This window comes from Spermophilus citellus (assembly GCF_964194105.1).
Source record: "Spermophilus citellus genome assembly, chromosome: 6".
In the NCBI taxonomy this organism is placed as follows: Eukaryota; Metazoa; Chordata; class Mammalia; order Rodentia; family Sciuridae; genus Spermophilus; species Spermophilus citellus.
The window spans coordinates 152,446,528-152,466,378 of NC_138187.1; the positions used below are offsets into that span (position 1 = coordinate 152,446,528).

The 19,851-nt window shown below is 44.3% G+C and overlaps 1 protein-coding gene across 1 annotated transcript in view; it reads right to left on the bottom strand.

Annotated features, from left to right (window-relative positions):
- CACNA1E (calcium voltage-gated channel subunit alpha1 E) overlaps positions 1–19,851 on the bottom strand; it is a 494,748-nt gene that overhangs the window by 300,468 nt on the left and 174,429 nt on the right. Inside the window, exon 3 of the mRNA XM_081297504.1 lies at positions 306–572. Coding sequence (XP_081153630.1) covers positions 306–572 — 267 coding nt within the window. The remainder of the gene's footprint in view (positions 1–305; positions 573–19,851) is intronic.

The following is a 19,851-nucleotide window of genomic DNA, read 5'->3' on the forward strand; positions in this document are numbered from 1 at the left end:
GAATGAGACAAAGCCCAGCCCAAAAAAGGACAGGCACCGCAACACCACGCACTCAGAGACGCTAGAGATTTCCACACAGGAAAAATCAAAAACCAAAAGTCTTACCTTGTAAAACACTAGTGCCCAAACAGGTATCCATGGCACCAAGCTTGCCCCTTAGATGGAACTGAGTAAAGAGTGCACTTCGGCAAAGGGGCAAATTGGCACCAGGAAGGGGTGGGGGATAAATTCCATGCTAGTCGTCCCCCCTCACCCGAAGAAAAGCAGAGGGGAAGAGGGGAGTTATGGTGGGTAAGAAAGGATATGGCCAATCGATGAGCTTCTTGGCGTACTTCCTGACAATGTTATCTTCTCCGAAGATGAACAGGGATCTGTTGACGGTGAAACAGTTCTGCCGGACGGGAATGGGGTTGTACAAAGCCATAGTCCGCGCCCTCTGCGCTTTCGACTGCTTGTAGGCAGCCGCCGTTCCCGAGGCCGGCACGGGGGTTCCTTGTCGGTTCCTGCTCTGGTCCGAGTCTCCATCGCCCGACCCCGGCCTGCCGACCACCGCCTCCCCGAAGCGAGCCATCCTGAAGTTTAAACAGAAGACACACAAAGGTGATCGCCGAACACCCGCACACAGCAATAAGCAGAAAGACACACGGAGACTCAGAGCCGCATCCAGACAGGCACCGGGACCACCGCCTCTGGGGAGCCCGCGAGCTCTTCGGAGAGGCGGCGGCGGCAGCAGCACCGCCGCTCTGAACTGTTGAATCTAAATACAACCTCTGCGAAGCTCCATTCCTCAAGAAGAAAAAAAAGGCGGGGTAGGGCTTGGGGGTGCTCAGTTTCTGGAGGCAATTTTTTTTTTCTTCAAAATGCCAGCGTGTGGTGGTGTTCAGGGACCAGAGAGGAGAGGGGTGGAGTAGGCTGCTCTTCAAACATAGCTCCTCTTCTGGCAGACGCACCACCTAGTTCAGGAAGAGAGGCAGGCACCGGCCCTCTAGGTAACAGTTTGGTGATTTATTGGTTGGGGGAGGGGTAGAGAGGGAGGGAAAATGAAAACAAAAGAACTTTGAAAAGCAGAAAAGACGAAGACGGGTTACGGTGACATGCTTTATAACGCCATCCCCTGCAAGTCCATCTAAGAAATTCCACAGCCAAGACTTGGGTCTTTAAATCTGCCAGCACAGACGCATCCAAAGGTTGGAGAGAGAGGGAGGGAGGGGGAAGAGCGGTATAGAGGTTCCTGCGTAAACCGCAACGCCCAAAATATCAAAATAGGAAGTCGATCCAGCCCAAGAGGGACAAATGACTTTACAGCTCCTGCGTTTGGGGTAGAAGTTGAGCAGCATCCAGAGAGCGGCGAAACCCGATTGCCAGCATCCGCCCGGAGCGCTCGCTGCCGCCGCCACCGCCGCCGCCTCCCCGGATCAGCATGCAACAGCGATCCGCGGCTGCGCCGGGGAGAGGGCGGGAGCGCCAGCGGGCGGGCGGGCGAGCTTTCGGGCGAGGGAGGAACAGGTTGCAGTCAGCCTAGCGGTGGCCCGGCACCGGACTTGTCTAAGGACCGAACTTCCTCAGTAACGACCAGGTCTTCCTTTTGCACCCAGCCCGCCCAGCTGCACTGAGCAGAGAAGACGCAGGAGAGGCGGGAGCGAGCAGGGCGAGAGGGAACAGAGCGCGGAGGCGCGGCGAGGCGGCCCGGGGCGCGGGGGAGGGGCGGCTTGCAGCCGGGAGGCTGAAGGGTCCTGGGCGGCGAGGCTGGTTTGCCTAATTGCTTCTCTGGCCGGAGGGTAGTGGGCCACCTTTGCAAAGGTCCAAGGTAGAATCGCCTTTCCCCCCAAGTAATGCTGAGGATGCGGGCGCTGGCGGCTTGGCGGAGTCTCCGCAGGAGAGCGGGGGCTGGCGTGGGGTGCACAACACCGAAGCCTCGCGTTCCCGCAGAGAGGGGTCTGCAGTGCTGTGTCCCATTCAGTGCCGCGCAGTGCCGGGCCCGCCGCCGCCCTAGCGAGGAGTCCGGGCCTTTGCCCCCTGCGCACAGCTCACCAGGGCCGCGTCGCCACTAGCTCTGCACCTCCCAGGCTCCGCGAACACCACCAGGGATTTCCAGGGAGAAGAAGGCACCCTCTTTCCAGCCTCCCTTCTTATCTCCCTGGGGCCTCTGCGGGCTCCACTCCCGGGGGAGTCGCTGCCCTCCCTCTACTAATGTGCAGCCACCTGGGTTCCATTCTAGCAGAGCCCTGTGCCTCACCTCCTGGAAGAGTGGTCCAAATATCCCAGGTCCTGAATGGTGAGGGCTGAGCTAAACCTTCCCGTCTCACAATCCTAACAGGGATCTCCTCGCCCCAGTCTTTTATTCCCAAATAAGCCCCACTGACTTTCGCAAGCCTACTCCATTAATGAAGCAAAACACGGAATTAGTATTGGAACTGGAGAGAGAGGAGGTGGACTAGAAGCCCCATAAAAAGAACCCCTGTGCTTAGCGACCAAGCCCTTCCCCACAGGTGACTGAGTGTTTTGAACTGAGGGCAGAGAGCTGTCCCTTACCATGTCCGCACTACCTTCTTCTGCTTTTCCCTGCCTGTCCTTCAACACATAGTCCTGTCCAAATCCCACCTGAGCAATGGGAGGAATGGGGGCAAGGAGTGGCAGAGGAAGGGAACAAAGGCTGACCAAAGCCCAGAAGTTGAAGATCATGGGTGAGTGTGGCTTTGTGTGTGTGAGGTTAATTAGTGAGAAGGGAGGTGACATCTGAATGGAAGGCACGTGTGTTCCTACGTGTGTTCCTGTGTGTGTAGGCAAGGCCATGTGAGCACTGACACATGTCTATTGTGTGAGAGTACATGGGAGTGTGTGTATGTGTGAGGAAAACTCTTTCAGTGCTGAAAACCAAAGAAATGGTCTCAAGGTGTCCACCCCCAGCAGGCACTGCTGCCTTGGGGTGCAGCTTGTTTACCTTTTGATTCAGATAAGTCCACTTTGGGCCAAATTTACTATTCAAGGTGAGCCAGCTCTAATTGTCATTCTGATTTCACTGTCCTGCCTTTCTCTGTCCTTATCACCTGAAGTAGAGGTCCTCTTCTTTCTAACTACCTAGTCAAAATGAAAGGGGAGGGACAGTGACCATCAGACAGTCACTTAGAACCATCACAAGTGGCTGTCTCAGTACCCTGTAAACTTCATAGGACTAGAAAGGGCTTTTAGAAATTATCAAGTGCATGCCCTTGCTTTTCAGGTGGGCCAGAATCCATAGCACAAGATCCACTCAAAACATTCATTTGACAAATACTTTTACACACCTTCCCTGAGCCAGGCACTGTTTTAGGCACTGAGGACACAATAATGAACAAAATGGACGATGACATAAATAATGTATCTTCTTCTTAGGGTAAATTTGATCTGCTCATGCAGCCTCAAGGTCTAGAATGCTTCCTGGACCTCACTCTCACGCTGAGACTTTACCCCTTCCTTTCCTGTCCTGCTTTGGCAGGCTGGAGGGTGGTATGCCTTTTGTGAACTCCCAGGATGAGCAGGGTTCACTAGTTTTTTTACCTCCTAGTATTAGTTCTTGGAAGATCAGACACCCCTGACTCATCTCCTCAATGTCACCCACTCGAAAGTTCCAGTGTTAATCCCCTTTCCACTCTTGTCATGTCCTGTGTTCTCTGTAGCTGCTGCCACTCCTCAGAGACTTAGAATACTCCAGACAGGATACCCTAGGTGGAGACTGAGGACCCACTGGAGCTGAGACTGTCTTCCTGCCTTCCCAGGGAGCAGGCTTCACAAATGCATGGGCTGGGGGTGATGTGAGAGCACACTGAGAGAAGCAGAACCTATGTCTGGAACTTAAAAGGGAGATTCATTTAAGGAGGATGCAGCCCAAGGGGACGGGGAGGCAAACATGGTGGTGTCAATGGCTTTGGCAAGGGACCTGTCCTAAAGACAGCAATGTTGCTGGGAAGGCACATTCCCTTCTTCACCCTGTACCTAGCTGTCCAAGCTCTTGAGAGCCTTGAGATCTACATGTGTCTACACTGGCTTCATGCTCTCCAATCCACATTCTCCCAGTTGCCAGACAGCTACAGTTTCAATGGTTAAGTAATAACTTGTTCAGTCGTTATCAGATTACATAAACAGACAGCTGGCCCTCCCTGTAAACCTCTGAGGTCAGCCTGGCAATGTGTGTATTATGACCCTGATTTGACACACAAAGCAGAGTTTCAGAAACGTAAAGCCTTTTGTCCAGGTCTGATAAGAGGCAGAGTGTGGACTTTTACTCAGTTCCAAACTGTTCATCATCAGGAGAAGAAACTCTGCAATGATGTGGAGACTATGGAAGTCTTAAGAACCCACTATGCCTACTACCCTCAAATTGAATTTCATCAGTGACCAAATGCTTCTAGCATCATGCTGGTAACACTTCTACTACACTCAAGAGAGATCAGCTCATTGCCATAATGCTCCTCCTAAGGGAATTTGGTGGACGTTTTTCTTCCAGTACTCCTGGTTCCACTGTCCCCTTAAAAACCCATAAATGGAAGTGTGGAGAATCAGCTTCTAGTCAGAACACTGACTGGAAATCAGTTTGAAGACCATCGGGAAAATCCTTTTGCAGCCTCAGAGGACTGTAGCTGTCCTTTCCTGTTGACAGAGCACCATCTACTGGTCACTAGCGAGACATCGCCGTGAGCATAGCTTCTTGGCCGCCCAGCACCCCATGCCCATGCCTCAGAGCCCAGGCATTCCTAACAGTTGACCTCTTGTCATCAGCCCTCTACCTTTCTGTGGGACTTTGTTGAGCTCTAAGCCCTAAATTTCGCCATCGTGTAACAAACCCATCTCACAGTACCTAGAAATTACAGCCCCAAACACTGGGCACAGGTCACCACACACACACACACACACAGACACACACATACAAGGTGCACACATACAGACAGAAGGTAAGACATGGCAGCCAAATGCTCTACATATTTTTCTGCAAGCAGTGACCTCCAAATTAGGAATCCAACAAGAGCAAATGAAGCAAGTGAGAAGCTTTGCTAGATTATTGATTTCATGCAGATTGTTAAACTTCAAAGCCTATGTCCTGTAGCCCTGCTGTAATTCCAGTGAAACATTTAAGATGCAGGCAAGAGTGGTGAAGACTAGTGGGTGGTGTCTCCAGGCTCTTCTGCAAAAGGAAGGAAACAATATGGTCATAGTGTCCCCAGACTAGGCAGGCCATGGGAGCTCATCCTAAGAAGACATGTGAGTGACAGGTTGAAGAATCAGTCCGTCTATTCCCCTCATTCATAAAGCTCATCTCAGATCTGCTAGGCCTTAGGCCATCTTCATAGGAGATTTTGGCCCATCACTGAGGAATCTGTAAATCTGGGCCTCAGCCAAAAGGCATGTGCCCTCCCACCAGCCCTGCTCTCTCATCTGCCCCTACTCTGCCAGCTACACCCAGCTAACTTATGCTTTAACTATCAGAGCCCCTTTTGTTCTATTTTTCCCCTGTTGAGCTTTTCCAAGAAATAGACTCTTATGCAAAGCAGTGCTCTAAGGAACATAATGCAGAGAGGACTTGGGAGTGGGTTCTTAAGAAAAAAGTTGGCAAGAAACCATGTGCAAATGCAAGCAGAGCAGAAGAGCAGGATGGCAGTGCAGACATCTTGGGAGTCTGCTGGCTTTCACAACACCACACAGCTATTACTTGAGTGAAAACGTAACTCCACCTCCTTATGTAATGTCCAGCCTAGAACCAGCATCTCTCAAACCTATGCCTGCAAAAACCCACACCTCCAACACTGTCAGCTAACGAAACGTCCACAAATTTAGCTTAAGGTACTTTTGAAATCATTCACTGATGACAATTCAACATCTCCTGGGTACTAGTCATGCTAATGGAACTTCATGGCATCTTTGCTACAGAACTGTGAGGCCCCTTCTATTATCTGAGGCTGCAGGGGTGGTGGGGGCTGGATTTGTCAAAATGTATAGAGCTGGGAAATAGCAAAGCCAAATCTCCTGGTAATAAGGCCAGGATTCTTTACAGTGTGTAGCCACTATTAACATACTTCATGTCAGAATAATGTTTTATTTTGTTTTGTTTTTTAAGAGTCAGGTCATAGGGATGATCTTGTGACTTTGCAGAGGCAAGGCCTGATCTTCTCCCAGAGGCTTAAATCTCTATGAATGTGTACCATCCTGCCCCATAGGGCTATCATGAAAAATTGTAGTTAATACTGTAAAACTCTTAGTACATACCTGCATACCTAGTATACAGTAAGTGCTGCATTAAGAGTTTGCTACATACATTTCAGTTATGGTAGCCATGACCAGAGAAGCACACAGCCAACACTGCATATCTGGTGGCTTTGCTTCTGAAAGCACAGAAGTGCAGCCTGGGATGACTTTGGTGTGTGTGTGTCAGGAGGGTAAATGGAAGATAGGAGATGTAAGTGCCTGAGACATGGTCAGAAAGAGGAATGGAGAAAAGAAGGGGAAAAAAGAAAACTACCAGACACAAGTGGCGGGGGAGCCCAAAGGCTGTGGTACCTGAAAGAATCACACATTTGTTTACTTACTCATGAATTCATAAACCCATTTAACAAATTCTCATTAAGCCTTTTTCATGTGCCCGGCATTGTTCTCCAGGATTCTGAGGCTCAAAGATAAATTAGACACAGTCACGGGCTCTAAGAGCATGGAGTTTGAGAGAGGAAGAGGCAAAACATACTGGTGAAGGACTCTAACATAGGCAGCTGTGTAATGCACCTGGGAAGAACCAAGAAGGGAGACATCCCCTCCCCTGGCTGGAGGCAACCAGAAAACAGAAGAATCCATGAGTTCCTTGAAAGGGGTGGCACTGGGGGCATGTGGCAGTAGCCTGGAGCATGGGTACTTGGGGTGTGGACCACATGCAAGAAGCATGGGATTAAGTAATCAGCATTTCCATTTTCTTTCACTGTATTTAGGATCACAGAGACTGCAGCATTACCACTTCAATCCTTCCTTTTCCATAAGATGAAGTCACTTTTCAGCTGGAAGAAAAACTAACTATGCTTAACCTAATAGCCCCCAGGCAGCAAAGGCTCCCTTTTCCATCACTGCCCACCTTACCTCCTACCCTCGGGGTCCAACCTGCTGCCCCTCCAAGGTGAAGTGCAGCAGGAGACTTTGCAGAGCGCCAGTTCTGACCGATGAGGGTGAGCAGAGGGTGAGAACAACTGACGGAAGCACGCCCATCCATCCACCCCCGTGGCCTCTTGACTCAGAAAACACAAGGCAGCCCACACACTGCAAACCTCGCTCAGCCTGGGTGGGCTCAGGCTGATTCATTCATTCAGCAAACATACAATGAGCACCTTCCACATGTCGGGCAGCGTGTCAGGTACCAGAGCAAAAGAGGCAGTGCTTGGAGGAGAAGGACCCGGGGGATGCTGCACGTGTTTGTCTTCTCTTGATCCATTCTCTACCCGTCTCCCTTGAAGATAATGCCCCAAGAGCAGAGAACACAGCTCACGCAGAAACAGCTGATACGAACCCTGAGGACCCAAAGAAAAGAACCAGATTCCACCACACCCACCCGTCTTGCCTCTCCAGGGCCCTTTGGGTGGAAATCATCAGCAGATTAAGCCACCACCTGTCCATCACCACACCCTCTCTCTCCCACTCTCTCCTACACTGAGCAGCTGGTTACACCCACCTGGTATAAAATAATCAGAGTGAATAAGGCATTCCCATATGATATGGACTCGAGGCCAGTTTTGAAATGTACACCTGGCCAGGCCATTTGCTAACTCTGCTCCTTCCACTCCCCAGAAAATGCACTAAAACCCTCACTGATGGCCCCAATGGTCCTTATCCAACGCTCCTCTTCCCTGACCACTCTGCAGTATTTGGCACTATCGACCTCCATGCCTCCTCAGAGATTTCCCTTCCCCCACAATATCCCAGTTACCATGCCTCCCATTTGCTCACTATTTCCTTCTCTTATTCTTCGTAGTGCTCTCACCCTATTGTGGGACTATCCCAGCGTCTTCAATCCCTTTATCTCTCTCCCTTTGAGGTCACATCCTTATCCATAGTTTCAACTGTACTTCCACATCTGAGCCCCTAGCCCTCACCCCTAACCCTTCCTCCGAAAAATTCCAGTTTCTATTCATGTGACATCATTCTTAATTCATTCAGTGGCTTTTCTGCTGCCTATAAAATGGCCAAACTCCTTAACCTCTCGGCTCAAGACAATCTGCATCCAGCCCACCTTCCCAACACCATCTCCATGGACCATGCACAGGATTAACTCAGTTATAACAAACAAGTCAGGCCCATGCCCACCTCAAAGCCCTTGCTCACAGCACCTGCTTCAGACAATCCAGGGACCTCCTTCTTTTTTTCTGCTTCTCCAGCTCCTGAGCATCCTTCAGGGCACAAGACAGTTCAATGCCACCTCTAACATGAAGCCTTCCATATACTCTACCACCCCTCCCTCCTACTGACTCATAGAACTTCTCCGGTACCGTTCATGCTGTGCTTCATTGTTATCTGCTGTGAATATAACTTCACCATTACATTTCAGTTATATATGCCTCTTCTCCTCAACTGTGGTGTAAGCTTCTCGGGAGTGAAGGACATATCTTCCCCTTCCTCCTACTACCAAGAGTGCCTGCATTATATTTTCCTCATAGCAGGCCTTTACCAAGTAAGTAGTCAAGTTAATAAATGAATCTCCTGCAACAATTTTCAGTGAGCAGGATTGATGCCTGATTATTCAACGTTGATCGGGTATTGGCCCCTGTCTGAGGAGCTGCCCTTCCCCTGATTCTCTGCTCTGTTGTAGATGTTTCCAGCTGTTCCTTCCAGGTAGAATGGTCCTCTCTTACAGGAGATCAGGTACCTTCAGTGCAGGGGAACATTTTCAGCACCATAACAGCTTCACCTCATCTTTTCCATCACCAAGTCATGGGGTTCACTCTCCTAGGAGTATCTCCTGCTCTTAAAAATTTGGTTGAAAATAAGATATGAGGAATTAGTTATTAAAGGAAGACATTCAGATCCCCACTTAAGGAATATTTCAGATTCCTCTCCACAGAAAAGGAAAACAACTAGAAGAATTAAAATTCTGCTTCAAAAAAAAAAATCAAAAACGGTCTTAATGGGTTTTACCTTTTCTCCCTACAAGAAAAGTGACAATGTCATCATATGCCTCTTTCCCTTATGAAGAATTACATGAGAAAAAGACATCACACACCTGTAATCCCAGCAGCTACAGGGGCTGAGGCAGGAGGATCACAAGTTCAAAGTCAGCTTCAGCAACAGCAAGCTGCTAAGCGACTCAGTGAGACCCTGTCTCTAAATAAAATACAAATTAGGACTGGGAATGTGGCTCAGTGAGCAAGTGCCCCTGAGTTTAATACCTTGTTACTCCCCTCCCCACCCCCAAAAAAGACATCTCACACACAAACACGTACATACACACACACCATTTGCCTGTATGTGGAGGCACCCACTAGATTCAGTTCAACCTCCAGTCTGCCCGTCAAGTTTACAGACCTGCAAGTGATCTTCCTATGCTATTGGGAACTTTGCAGACAGGCTTCATACAGTACATCAAATAAGAAGAATTAGAAGTTCTCCTGAAGATTTCTACATATTCCCCATGTGCCATTTTAAAATGGGAAAGGTGAAAACCTAATGCTCAATCAAAAGAGAACTTCTGAAATATTCCTCTCTGAGACCCTTACCAAGCCAGTCCCTTAGACACACAGATTCACTCACAACACAGTCTTTTCCCTTGGAGACTAGTTTTATTTTCACACAACCACTCTATCATTTGGTCACATTCTTCAAAATAATTCTGCCAGATGCACTCAAGTATTAATATAACAATCCAAAGCTTCCTACTATGCTATTTTCTTTTGCTTAAATAATCTCTCTTCTCTAATAAGTCAAAACTTCATTTTGTGAAGTTCCAGAGCTAAAAAAGCAAAGAGAAACATGGACATGCAACAAAAAATAAAGAGTAGTTACAAAGTATAGGCAATGAGGTTTATAATTTTAATTATAACAAATATTAAATATTATTATTTCATTGTTTCTCACAAGCATCCTATGTGATAGGCACTATCAGAATTCCATTCTGCAGAAAGAGAAGCATGACTGAAAGAGACTAAATAATTACCTTTAGGATCAGAGAGGTGGTTGGTGACAGCAGAAAATCAACCTTAGACCTACCAGACTGTAAAACCCATTATCTTAACCCCAAATTGTCCTTCAGTAATATCATCAGTAGAAATTTGATCCAGTCATTTTATTTCAAGGTACAAGAATATGTCCAGATTCTGTAGATGGTGCTGACAGGCCTCAGAATCAACTGGGTTATGAGACAAGACCAAGAGACTCGCACCTCAGTCCTAGATGGGTTTATAATCACGTGTGCAGAAATGGCAACGTAATGCCTGCCCCTGAATCTCAGGGAGTGCAGATAGTCCAAATATGACAAGAGATTCTGCCACACATTGTACTCCAACACACACTGGCATTACTGGCCTGACCTGCTGCTGCAATCTTTCTTTGCAAAGTCCCCGAACAACATGAGTCAGGCCAAGGGGCCATGAGTCCTCATCCAAACACTGCTTCAACTCCTCAAAACTCCTCCAGATCCAAAGGGTATGCTATTGCCCACACTGTACTCCTGGTGAGCATGTTACATACCACTTACTTGGTCTCCAGTGAATGGCCAAATCTATCCTAAATGCTCCCCCCTGGAGCTCCCCGGCAGGTCAGCCTCAATTACCCATCTGGAAAAGCCATGGGCCAAACTCTGGAGGGAAGAACAAGGAGAAGGGAGCAGGGATAGTTGTTTAGTGTTTGTCAAACCCAAGGGGAGCCAATGTCCTGTCATTGAGGAACATCTATCCTGTTCATTAGGTATGACTTCAATTTTTTTTTTCATGAATACTTCTGTTGCCAATGCGTGGCATGAAAGGGTTCAGCAAATTTAAAATCCTCCTGCCTCTCAACTTGTTGTTTTCCTGCCTGCACTCCAGCAGGTAAAACACCCACAGACTCACAGTACTCTGGGCTGTAGAATTCACAGGAGTCTATAATGTTCAGGTTATTTTTAAACTTTCAGGCCACTCTCCCTCCCTATGAACAGCAGGCCTGCCATTTAGAATGGTGTTTAACCCACACCCCACCTGCTTTGAAACTTTTGCTTTTTGTGTTAAAAGAAAAGAAGCAATCCTCTAAGCATGTGCACATATGCATGCACATACACACACATCTAAAAGCTGAAGACTGTCACCAGGTCAACAGGGGTGAAAGACCCAGCTAACCTAATGATGTCAAGATTGTGACATGGTGTATATGAAAATCCTTTGTCAACTCAGAGAGTCACACCACTGTGGGTGGTGATGTTGTTATATTTGCAGGGACAGACACCAAGCATTTTAGGTGAAGTCGAAAGACAACTTCTTACTCCCCAAAGGGAATTACAGGAGTTCAGTCAAAGCATTCAGGGTGCTTCATTTACCCAGGGAACTGGGCAGGAGCTGACTAAGAAAAGTTCTGTAATGATTTTCTTCAAATCAATTATCTTCTTTCTTAAGTGAGAAAATTAGGGGAAAGGGTAAGGAAATTCTAAAAACAAAAAGAAGAGATTAATTAGACATTTGTGGAAGACAGAAGTACTATGTGTTTACCTTGTTTTATCTGAAAAGGAATCCTATGAGGTATGGTTCATATCAACCATTTCTCAGATGAGACAACTAAGAACAAAAGAAGCTGTCTCTGAACTAGGATCACACAGAGCTGGATGTGAAGCCTGGACCTGCCCCATCTCACTATGCCCTTGCCGTGGTTGGAATGTCTGGATCCCCTTCAAAATTCATACTGAAATTCAATCCCCAATGCACCAGTATTAAGAAGTGGGGCCTTCATAATGTCATTTAGGCTAACAAGGGCTGCTCTTGCAGCTGGGGTTAGTGTCTTATAAAAAGGCTATAAAAGTCTTATAAAAAGAGGGAACTAACTAGGTTCCATTTGCCTTCTGCCACATGAGGACACAGCTTCCACCCGCTGCAAAGAAGGCAGTATTCGAGGCACTGTCCTGGAAGCAGAGAGCCTGTCTTGGTCTTGAACTTCCTGACCTCCATAACTGTCAAATCAATTTATATTGTTTATAAATTCCCTAGCCTGAGGTATTTTTGTTATAGCAACAGGAATGCACTGAGGCAACCTCACAGGAAGAGACAATCTGTAGGAGCAAGTGTAACCTGAGCCCTAAGGCTGGATGAAACTGATTCAAGGGGCCCGGAGAAAAAGAGTTTGGGGTCACTTGAAAGTCACTGTGGGCCAAGCAGTGGACACAGAGCCTCCTCCAAGCTATGGCCAAAGGGGAAAAGGTGAGAAGCCCCTCTGCCTGGAAACGATAGGCTCTGCATGAGCTCCAGATCTCCTTACAGTCACGCAGTCACCCAGGCTGTGGGAAACAGTGGGAACCGGATGTCCCCGATGGCCTCCCCCTGGTGGGACACCTCTCAGGGCAAACCCTAGTGCCTTTATGGTCCTAGTATTGTCATGGTGCTCCAAGACCCATCATAAAACAAGTGAAGCAACCTTTTACTCAGCAATTCTTTTAGCTGAAACTCCTGCCACATGAGAGAGTCGCTCTCTGGTGGAGGCCCCAAGTGATAAAATGATCCACCAGGTGAACTCAACACTTTCACAAATTAAAAAAAAAAAAAAAAAAAAAAAAAAGCCCTGAAATGTGTTTAAGTCGAAGCCTGCTTCCTGAAGGCACAGGCCCCTACAGGTTCCTATGTCTCCATGACTCGGCAAGAACAGTTTCCCTCACCTTCCTTCTTCTTGGACCATTTCCAAAGGTTGGTACCTCTCCCCCCATACTAATTGCACCTTTGTCTTCTTCTTCCCCCTCCTAAATGTGCATGTCCCCCTGATCCCAAGTCCTTCCTTCTTCACTATTCACACACTCTGGGTGATCTCATCCATCCAATGCAACTAAAGCTAACATCACAGTGTCTTGAGAAGAGTCCCAAAGGTACAGCTTTGGCCCTGTTCTTTTTGAGGTCTGGTACCATTTACAATTGCTCAAATGAGCTCCTCTACCTGGAAGGCCTGACCTCATCGTGAATCAACTGGTTTACAAACGAACTCATCCTCTTTCTGTCCCACCCAGCCCCTTCCCAGCCGCTAATTCTGTTTGCAGCATCACAATCTTCCCCTGACTGGGGTATAAAACTTTGAGTGCATCTTTAACTCCACTTCCCCACACCAGCCATGCTCCAAGTCCCTGGCATACCGCTTTCACAGTCTCTGCAGCACCAATTCTCAAGTCAGAACTTTATCCTTCTGCTCAGTAAATGAGAGAGGGCTCCTCACCCATCTTCCTCTTCCAGGATGTACCATAACAATTCATTGTTGGCTCTATTCTGGCCAGATCCTCACCCTAAGGGCGATCAAAATGAAGGACTTGTTCAATGTTGTATCTCCATGGGAAAACTCATTAATTTTTTTGTTGTTGAATGAGTGAGTTTTCTAGTCCTGGTCAAATATAACTATAGAGTCGTTATAATCAGATTTGAAAGCAAAGTTAAGTGTCTTCCATTCCACATCCTTGTTACCACCCCATTACAATATCTCCCACTACTGCTCCATGGAAGCAGGACAGTTGATCGTTCCTAAACATAGCTTGAAATTTTCCTCCTGTATGTCATCTCTCATTTTCTTTCTCCCTTCCTTCCCTGTTTCCACAGCCACCAGTCAAAGGAGTAAAAAAAAAAAAAAAAAAAAAACCACCACCACAACAAAAACCATTTAGGCTTAAAAGCCCAGTTTCACATGATACCGTTACTATGAAGCATTTTGTGATCATATGACAAAAGTGATCTCTCACTCCTCTGAGTACCTTTGGCACTTGATGTCACCCTGCCCTGGAGACTGTGTTATATACCTCTTCTTCCCCACTGTACTGCAAGGGCTTGACTTATCATCCTTGCCATCTCCATAGTAATAAATGCACTGTCTCATGTATCATGCACATTTACATGTGTATTGAAGGTGTGGAGAAGTGCATGAATAAATTAATGGTAACTACAGACAAAGCCAAGTGCACAGAAGCAGGGTACGGACTCCTCAGAATCTGCACCATAGTGGGGTAATGTGGGAGAAGCTAGAACTAATAAGCCTGATCTGGAGAAAATCAGTTCAGCTCAAGGAAGATCATCCTCAACTCTCACCTCACAGGCACAAGCACAACCTGCAAACCAATCAGGGTCAGATGAATGACCCAGTCCATGGAGGCAGATACAGTGGTCATTGTGAACTTGCAAAGCTCACAGTGTCTTGAGATCAAGAAGTTTTGTTTGTTAGAAGAAATAAGATGGGGATGTTTCCAACTCATTTCAGTGTATTTATGTTTCCATAGACATGACGTTGGCTGAAATGGCTTGTGTTAAATGGGTCATTTGAATTTAGAGCCACACATATCAACCATACATATGGGACGTGGCCATACACATCAGCCTCTTCTTCAATTCTCACCATCTTATAGATGAGAAAAGACATGCGCGGCAGGGTGTCTTCACCTCAGCACTACCAACATTTTTGAGTCACACAGTTCTTTGTCATGTGGGTTGTCCTGTGCATTGCAAAAAGTCCAGCAGCATTCCTGGCCTCTAACCACTAGATGCCAGATGCACCCTCCTCCTCAGATGTGAAAATCAAAAATGTTTCCAAACACTTCCAAATGTCCCTTGGGAGGCAAAATCACCCCCTGGTTAAGACCATTGGTGTACAGCAATTAAGTGAATTTCTCACGATCACACGACTGACATCATAACCAGAGGTACAGGGACCCCCAGTGCAACACACTTGCCACCTCGTGCACGCCTTTTGTGTTTTCCCTCGTGTCTGGGAAGCCCCAGCCTTTGGGAGTTGGAGTGCACTTAGAGCTGCACCTCTCATTTTCCTATGGCCTTATAGCCACACAGGGGGTTTCACACCTCCAGATAAAAGAGACACATTTTCAGCAGAGACTGAAGAGAGAACCCAGGCCAAAAAAGGTGACCACCACCCAGCAGCATTGGCTTAAAGCTAAAGGCAACTGGGTCTCACCTGTCAGATTTCTCCTGCCACTGAATAGTCAGAAATGTGGTCATAAAGTACCAACAAGAATAGGATCTCTCCCTTAGAGAGGCAGTAAGAACCCCCATATTCGTGTTTCAAACTCAGCAAACCCCACCCCTCTGCTAGTCCTCCTGTTTCCTTCTCCCTATCATTTTTGAAGCTAGAGTCCTTCCACCTTTCCTGTCACCAACCTTTGTGGCTCCCACTTTTGCTTCTAGAATTTGCCTGCACTAAAATTGGAGACCCCTCTCCCTGATTTTTGATTCTGATCTTTTATTTCCTAAAAAGACTCAGTCACCTCAGGCAAGCTATCTGCTGGAGCTGCTGTAAGGAACTGCCAATGATCACCTTCTAAGTGAACTGTCATTAGCTAAAGCACTCATGTACCACGGAGGGGGCGACAAGTAATTGCCCATTAATGCACTGCTGCTCCAGCTCACGTCCTTCCTCATAGTCAGTCCAGGACGCTTACTAAGCTCTTGGTTAGGAACATCCCAAGACTAAGAGGTCTGTATGGATAACATATGGGGACCACTTACGCTAAGGCAAACTTCTTGTAAATTTCTGGAAAAACTAGTAAAGTATGAGAATATATCTCCAAATATATGTTAAAAGGGATATTGCATAACATGCAAAATATAAAAGAAAATTCTTAGGTGGGAAGGGAAAACAAATAAGTAAGTGTGTGGATTGAAAGTGCAGCTGCCCCAAGGGCAGTGATCAGTCCTGGTAAGAGAGGATTTAATAGGAGGGTCTTAATGATTACTTAAGAGCAAGTGTATATGTGAGGGCACACTTAAAAAGAAGTTGGAACCAAGACTCTGCACTAAGCTGGGACACCTGAAAAAATGCCTTCAGTGAAATAACACATTGCATACAATCAACTCTACAGAGAAGATATGTAATTAGGAAACTTATGCCTCAGAGTGGGTGAGAAAAGCAAAATCCTGAAAAATCAAAACCCAAGATAGATTACCTATAATAAATAAAGGACTTGTAATGGATAATTTGAATTGTCAACTTGATTGGATTAAGAGACAACAAGGATTAAGAGCTGATGGGTGTTTCAATGAGGGTAAGTCTAGGAATGATTGGTTTGTGGGATAGCCAACTGAAATGGAGACCCTTCTTAAGCATGGGTAGCACCATCCAATAGGGTGATGGCTTGGATGGAATAAATGTTGGAAGAACAAGGAAGCAGCAGCAGACGCAAGCTCGATTCTTCTTGAAAGGGTTATTTATTACTGCTGCGATCATCTCGGGATATAGGACTCTTGCTTCTTCACTCTTCCAAAGCAGACTCTGACAGTGATTCTCCAGAAGCCTTCTGTCTCATACTAGGTAGGGTAGCACCATTGATCCCTCTTGTTCTGGGGCTTTAGCCTTTTGGACTGTGCAGCTAGTGCTTCCAGCCTGCAGACAGTCATTGTGGACTATCCAGCTTCTGGTTGTGTAAACCAACCTAATAAGTCCCCTTTTTAAAATTATGCTTCCTGTTGATTTTGTTCCTCTAGAGAACCCTAATACAGGACTTATGAGCTGAATTTACACTACATGTTTAGTAGTGTTCAGGAACTCTTAAACGAAAAATAAGTAAATAAATAACACTCCTGGATTAAGTCAGAGAATCAAAGAAACGCACTCAATGAGGCTATTCTCACAACCCAGAGTAAACTGTATTTCTATAGGAAAAAGCAACTGCTACTAGACATGACCTTGTAGTGAGAACTTTAAAATCACCTAGGGAAATAATCTAGCATCAGGAAATGTTAACTGACAATCAACATGAAGATTAGAGCCTGAGAATTTGAAATTATAGAAAGTGTATGTAAAGAAAGAAAACAATAGAATACATGAAAAAATGATAAATTTGAGAAAGTAGCAAATAAAAGTATCATAGTGAAACACATATTCATTTAAGTTAAAGGCAATCAATAGGCTAACTTTAAAATTAGACACAGCTAAGGAGAGTATCAGTAAATAGGAAAATACAGATGAGAAAACTCCCCCAATAAACAGCCCAGAGAGATAAAGAGAGGAATATGATTAAATCTCAGAGACATGGAAAAATGGTGAAAAATCCAGAATATACCTAAAGAGAGTTCTAAATAGAGAGATGGAGAGAATTTTAAGAGTTACAGGATAATGTTTCTAGTATTAATGAAAATACAAATCCTCAGAATCAAGTATTTCAATGAGTTGTAAGTCAGATGATCTCTGAGTATTAAATAGTTCTTCCTATGCTAGTGAAATATCAAAAGATCCAAAAGTGCAAAAGAAAAATCTTAAAAGCATCCGGACAGAACAGATAGATTACCAATGAAAACAGCAACAAGATAATCAGTAATAATAATAATGAAAGCCAAGAATTAATGGAATATTATTTTCAAGTGTTGAGAATACTCAGCTAAATTATTACTCAAAATTGAGGTTAAAATAAATACTGCTTCAAAATAAAATAAAGAAGAGTTTTCTAATCAAGTTCAGTGAAATAAATATTATGAGGCATTCTGCAACAAGTAAATTTAAATGAAAGAAAAAAATGGCATGCAAGACAATGACATGATAAGCAAAAGATATTGATGAGTAGGAGGACAGTTTATATATATATATGTATATATATATATATATATACACACACACACACACACACACACACACACACACATACACACACACACGGAGAAGTTGCAACTAAATTACTTGACAACAATGCCATAATTGTCAAATGTAAGGTGTTATTCAGAAGGAAAACAGCCTTGACATGAGATATCAGAATAGAATACTCACTAAAATTATTTCTATTAAATATTGGACTTGAAGTACTAGTCAATGTAATAAGTGAAGAAAAAAGAATAAAATGGCATATGGATTATAAGGGAATAAACATGATTGTCATTATTCACAGTTGATGCTGTCTATATACAAAATATAAGAGAGCTTACCAAAAAAAGCCATTTGAGCCATTTGAAGTCATGAGAATGGTCTGTAAGTATACTGAATATAAAACAGTGTACAAGAGTACAAGTTTTGCTGTACCTATAACAAAGGATCTGAAAATACATTTATTAAAAGATACCATGCAGTAGAACAAAACCATAAAGCACCTACAACCAAATCAAATAAAAGATATTAAAAAAAGTTTTTAAACTATCTTGAGGGTCTTTAAGGAAGATCTAAGCATAGGAAGAACTATTTCATACTCAGAGATTAAAAACTAAATAACTTGAAATGGCAATCCACTCCCAAATTAACATATAAGTTCATTTAATTCTTATAAAAATCATATTTTTAAATGAAATGTGACAAATTGATACTAAAAGTCATATGGATGAATCAAAGGCAATTGCTAAAAGCATTTGGCAAGGGTGTAGAAAGAATTTACTCTAATATCAAAACTACAAAGTTTGAAGAACCAAATTAGTAAGACATAGTGAGGGGAATATTCTATTTGTATATTCCTGGTGGGATAAAATAAGATATCCAGAGGTAGTGGGAAAGAATTGCCTCACCACTTCATGGTGTTGAGCCCAAAGACTAATCGGCCTGGGGGGGGCGGGGGGAGGACGACATAAAATTGGAGCATACCTCACACTGTACACAAAAAAATCAATTCCAGATAGGATCAAAGAGACAAATGTGATAAGCAAAACTGTAAAAACTTTTAGTTAAAAAATGTAAATGACTTCGTTTTTATCTCAGTATGAAAAGAATTTTTATGAGACAAGATGAACAAAAATCATAAAAGCAAAAGCAGATAAATTTTACTACACTAAAATTAACAACTCTGCATGACAAAAAGCACCATAAACAAAGTGAAAAAGACAAGTTGTGTGGAAGAAGATATTTACAACCCGCAAATCATATGTAGAATATATATAAGAACTCTCATAAATTATAAAAAAGATATGTCACCTGATAAAAATCTGAACAAAGAATATGAACCTATAATTCACAGGAGAGGGAATCTAAATGTCCAACAAACATATATTAAATGACATCCATCCAATTGGCAAATTTTAATAATTGATCATCTCAAGTTTTGAAGATACACAGAAATGGTAACTCTGCATATGTTGGTGTACAAATGGCCATCACATCAAAGCCATTTGGTAATAAACATGGAAATGAACATCTGCAAATCAGCAACGCTGCCTTTAGGTATCTATCTTAGAGAAATTCTCACACATGTACCCAAAGAGATGTGGACTAGAATGATCATTTTAACATTACTTATAATAACCCCCCCCCAAAAAAAGAAAGAAAAAGAGCAAGAAAAAAACTTGTAAATTCCTAGTAAATTAAGAACTTTAATATAGTCATACGATGGAGTTCTATACAGAAAGTGAAATAATGAACTAAGCGTGTGTGTGTGTAATATTTGGTAAATATTTAAAATGAATATTCACATTGCTGCAAAAATATTCATTCTATGTATCAGTCACATTAAACTTTAAAACACAAAAACACTCATACACATTCATTAATATATAGGTAGCAAAATTACAAAAATACCAATTTCAGAGAAGTGGTCATTTCTGGAATGAGGAACAAGGAATAAAGGTTTTTTTAAAAAGTGCATCTGTAACATTGTACTTCCTTAAAAGTAGGAAAGAGATGAAGCAAACATGGCAAATGTTATCATTCATTTAATCTTGAGAGTGGGTAAAAGGATATCCCTTAATTGTTTCCTACTCAAAACATTTGAAATATAACATAACTGTTACTTTT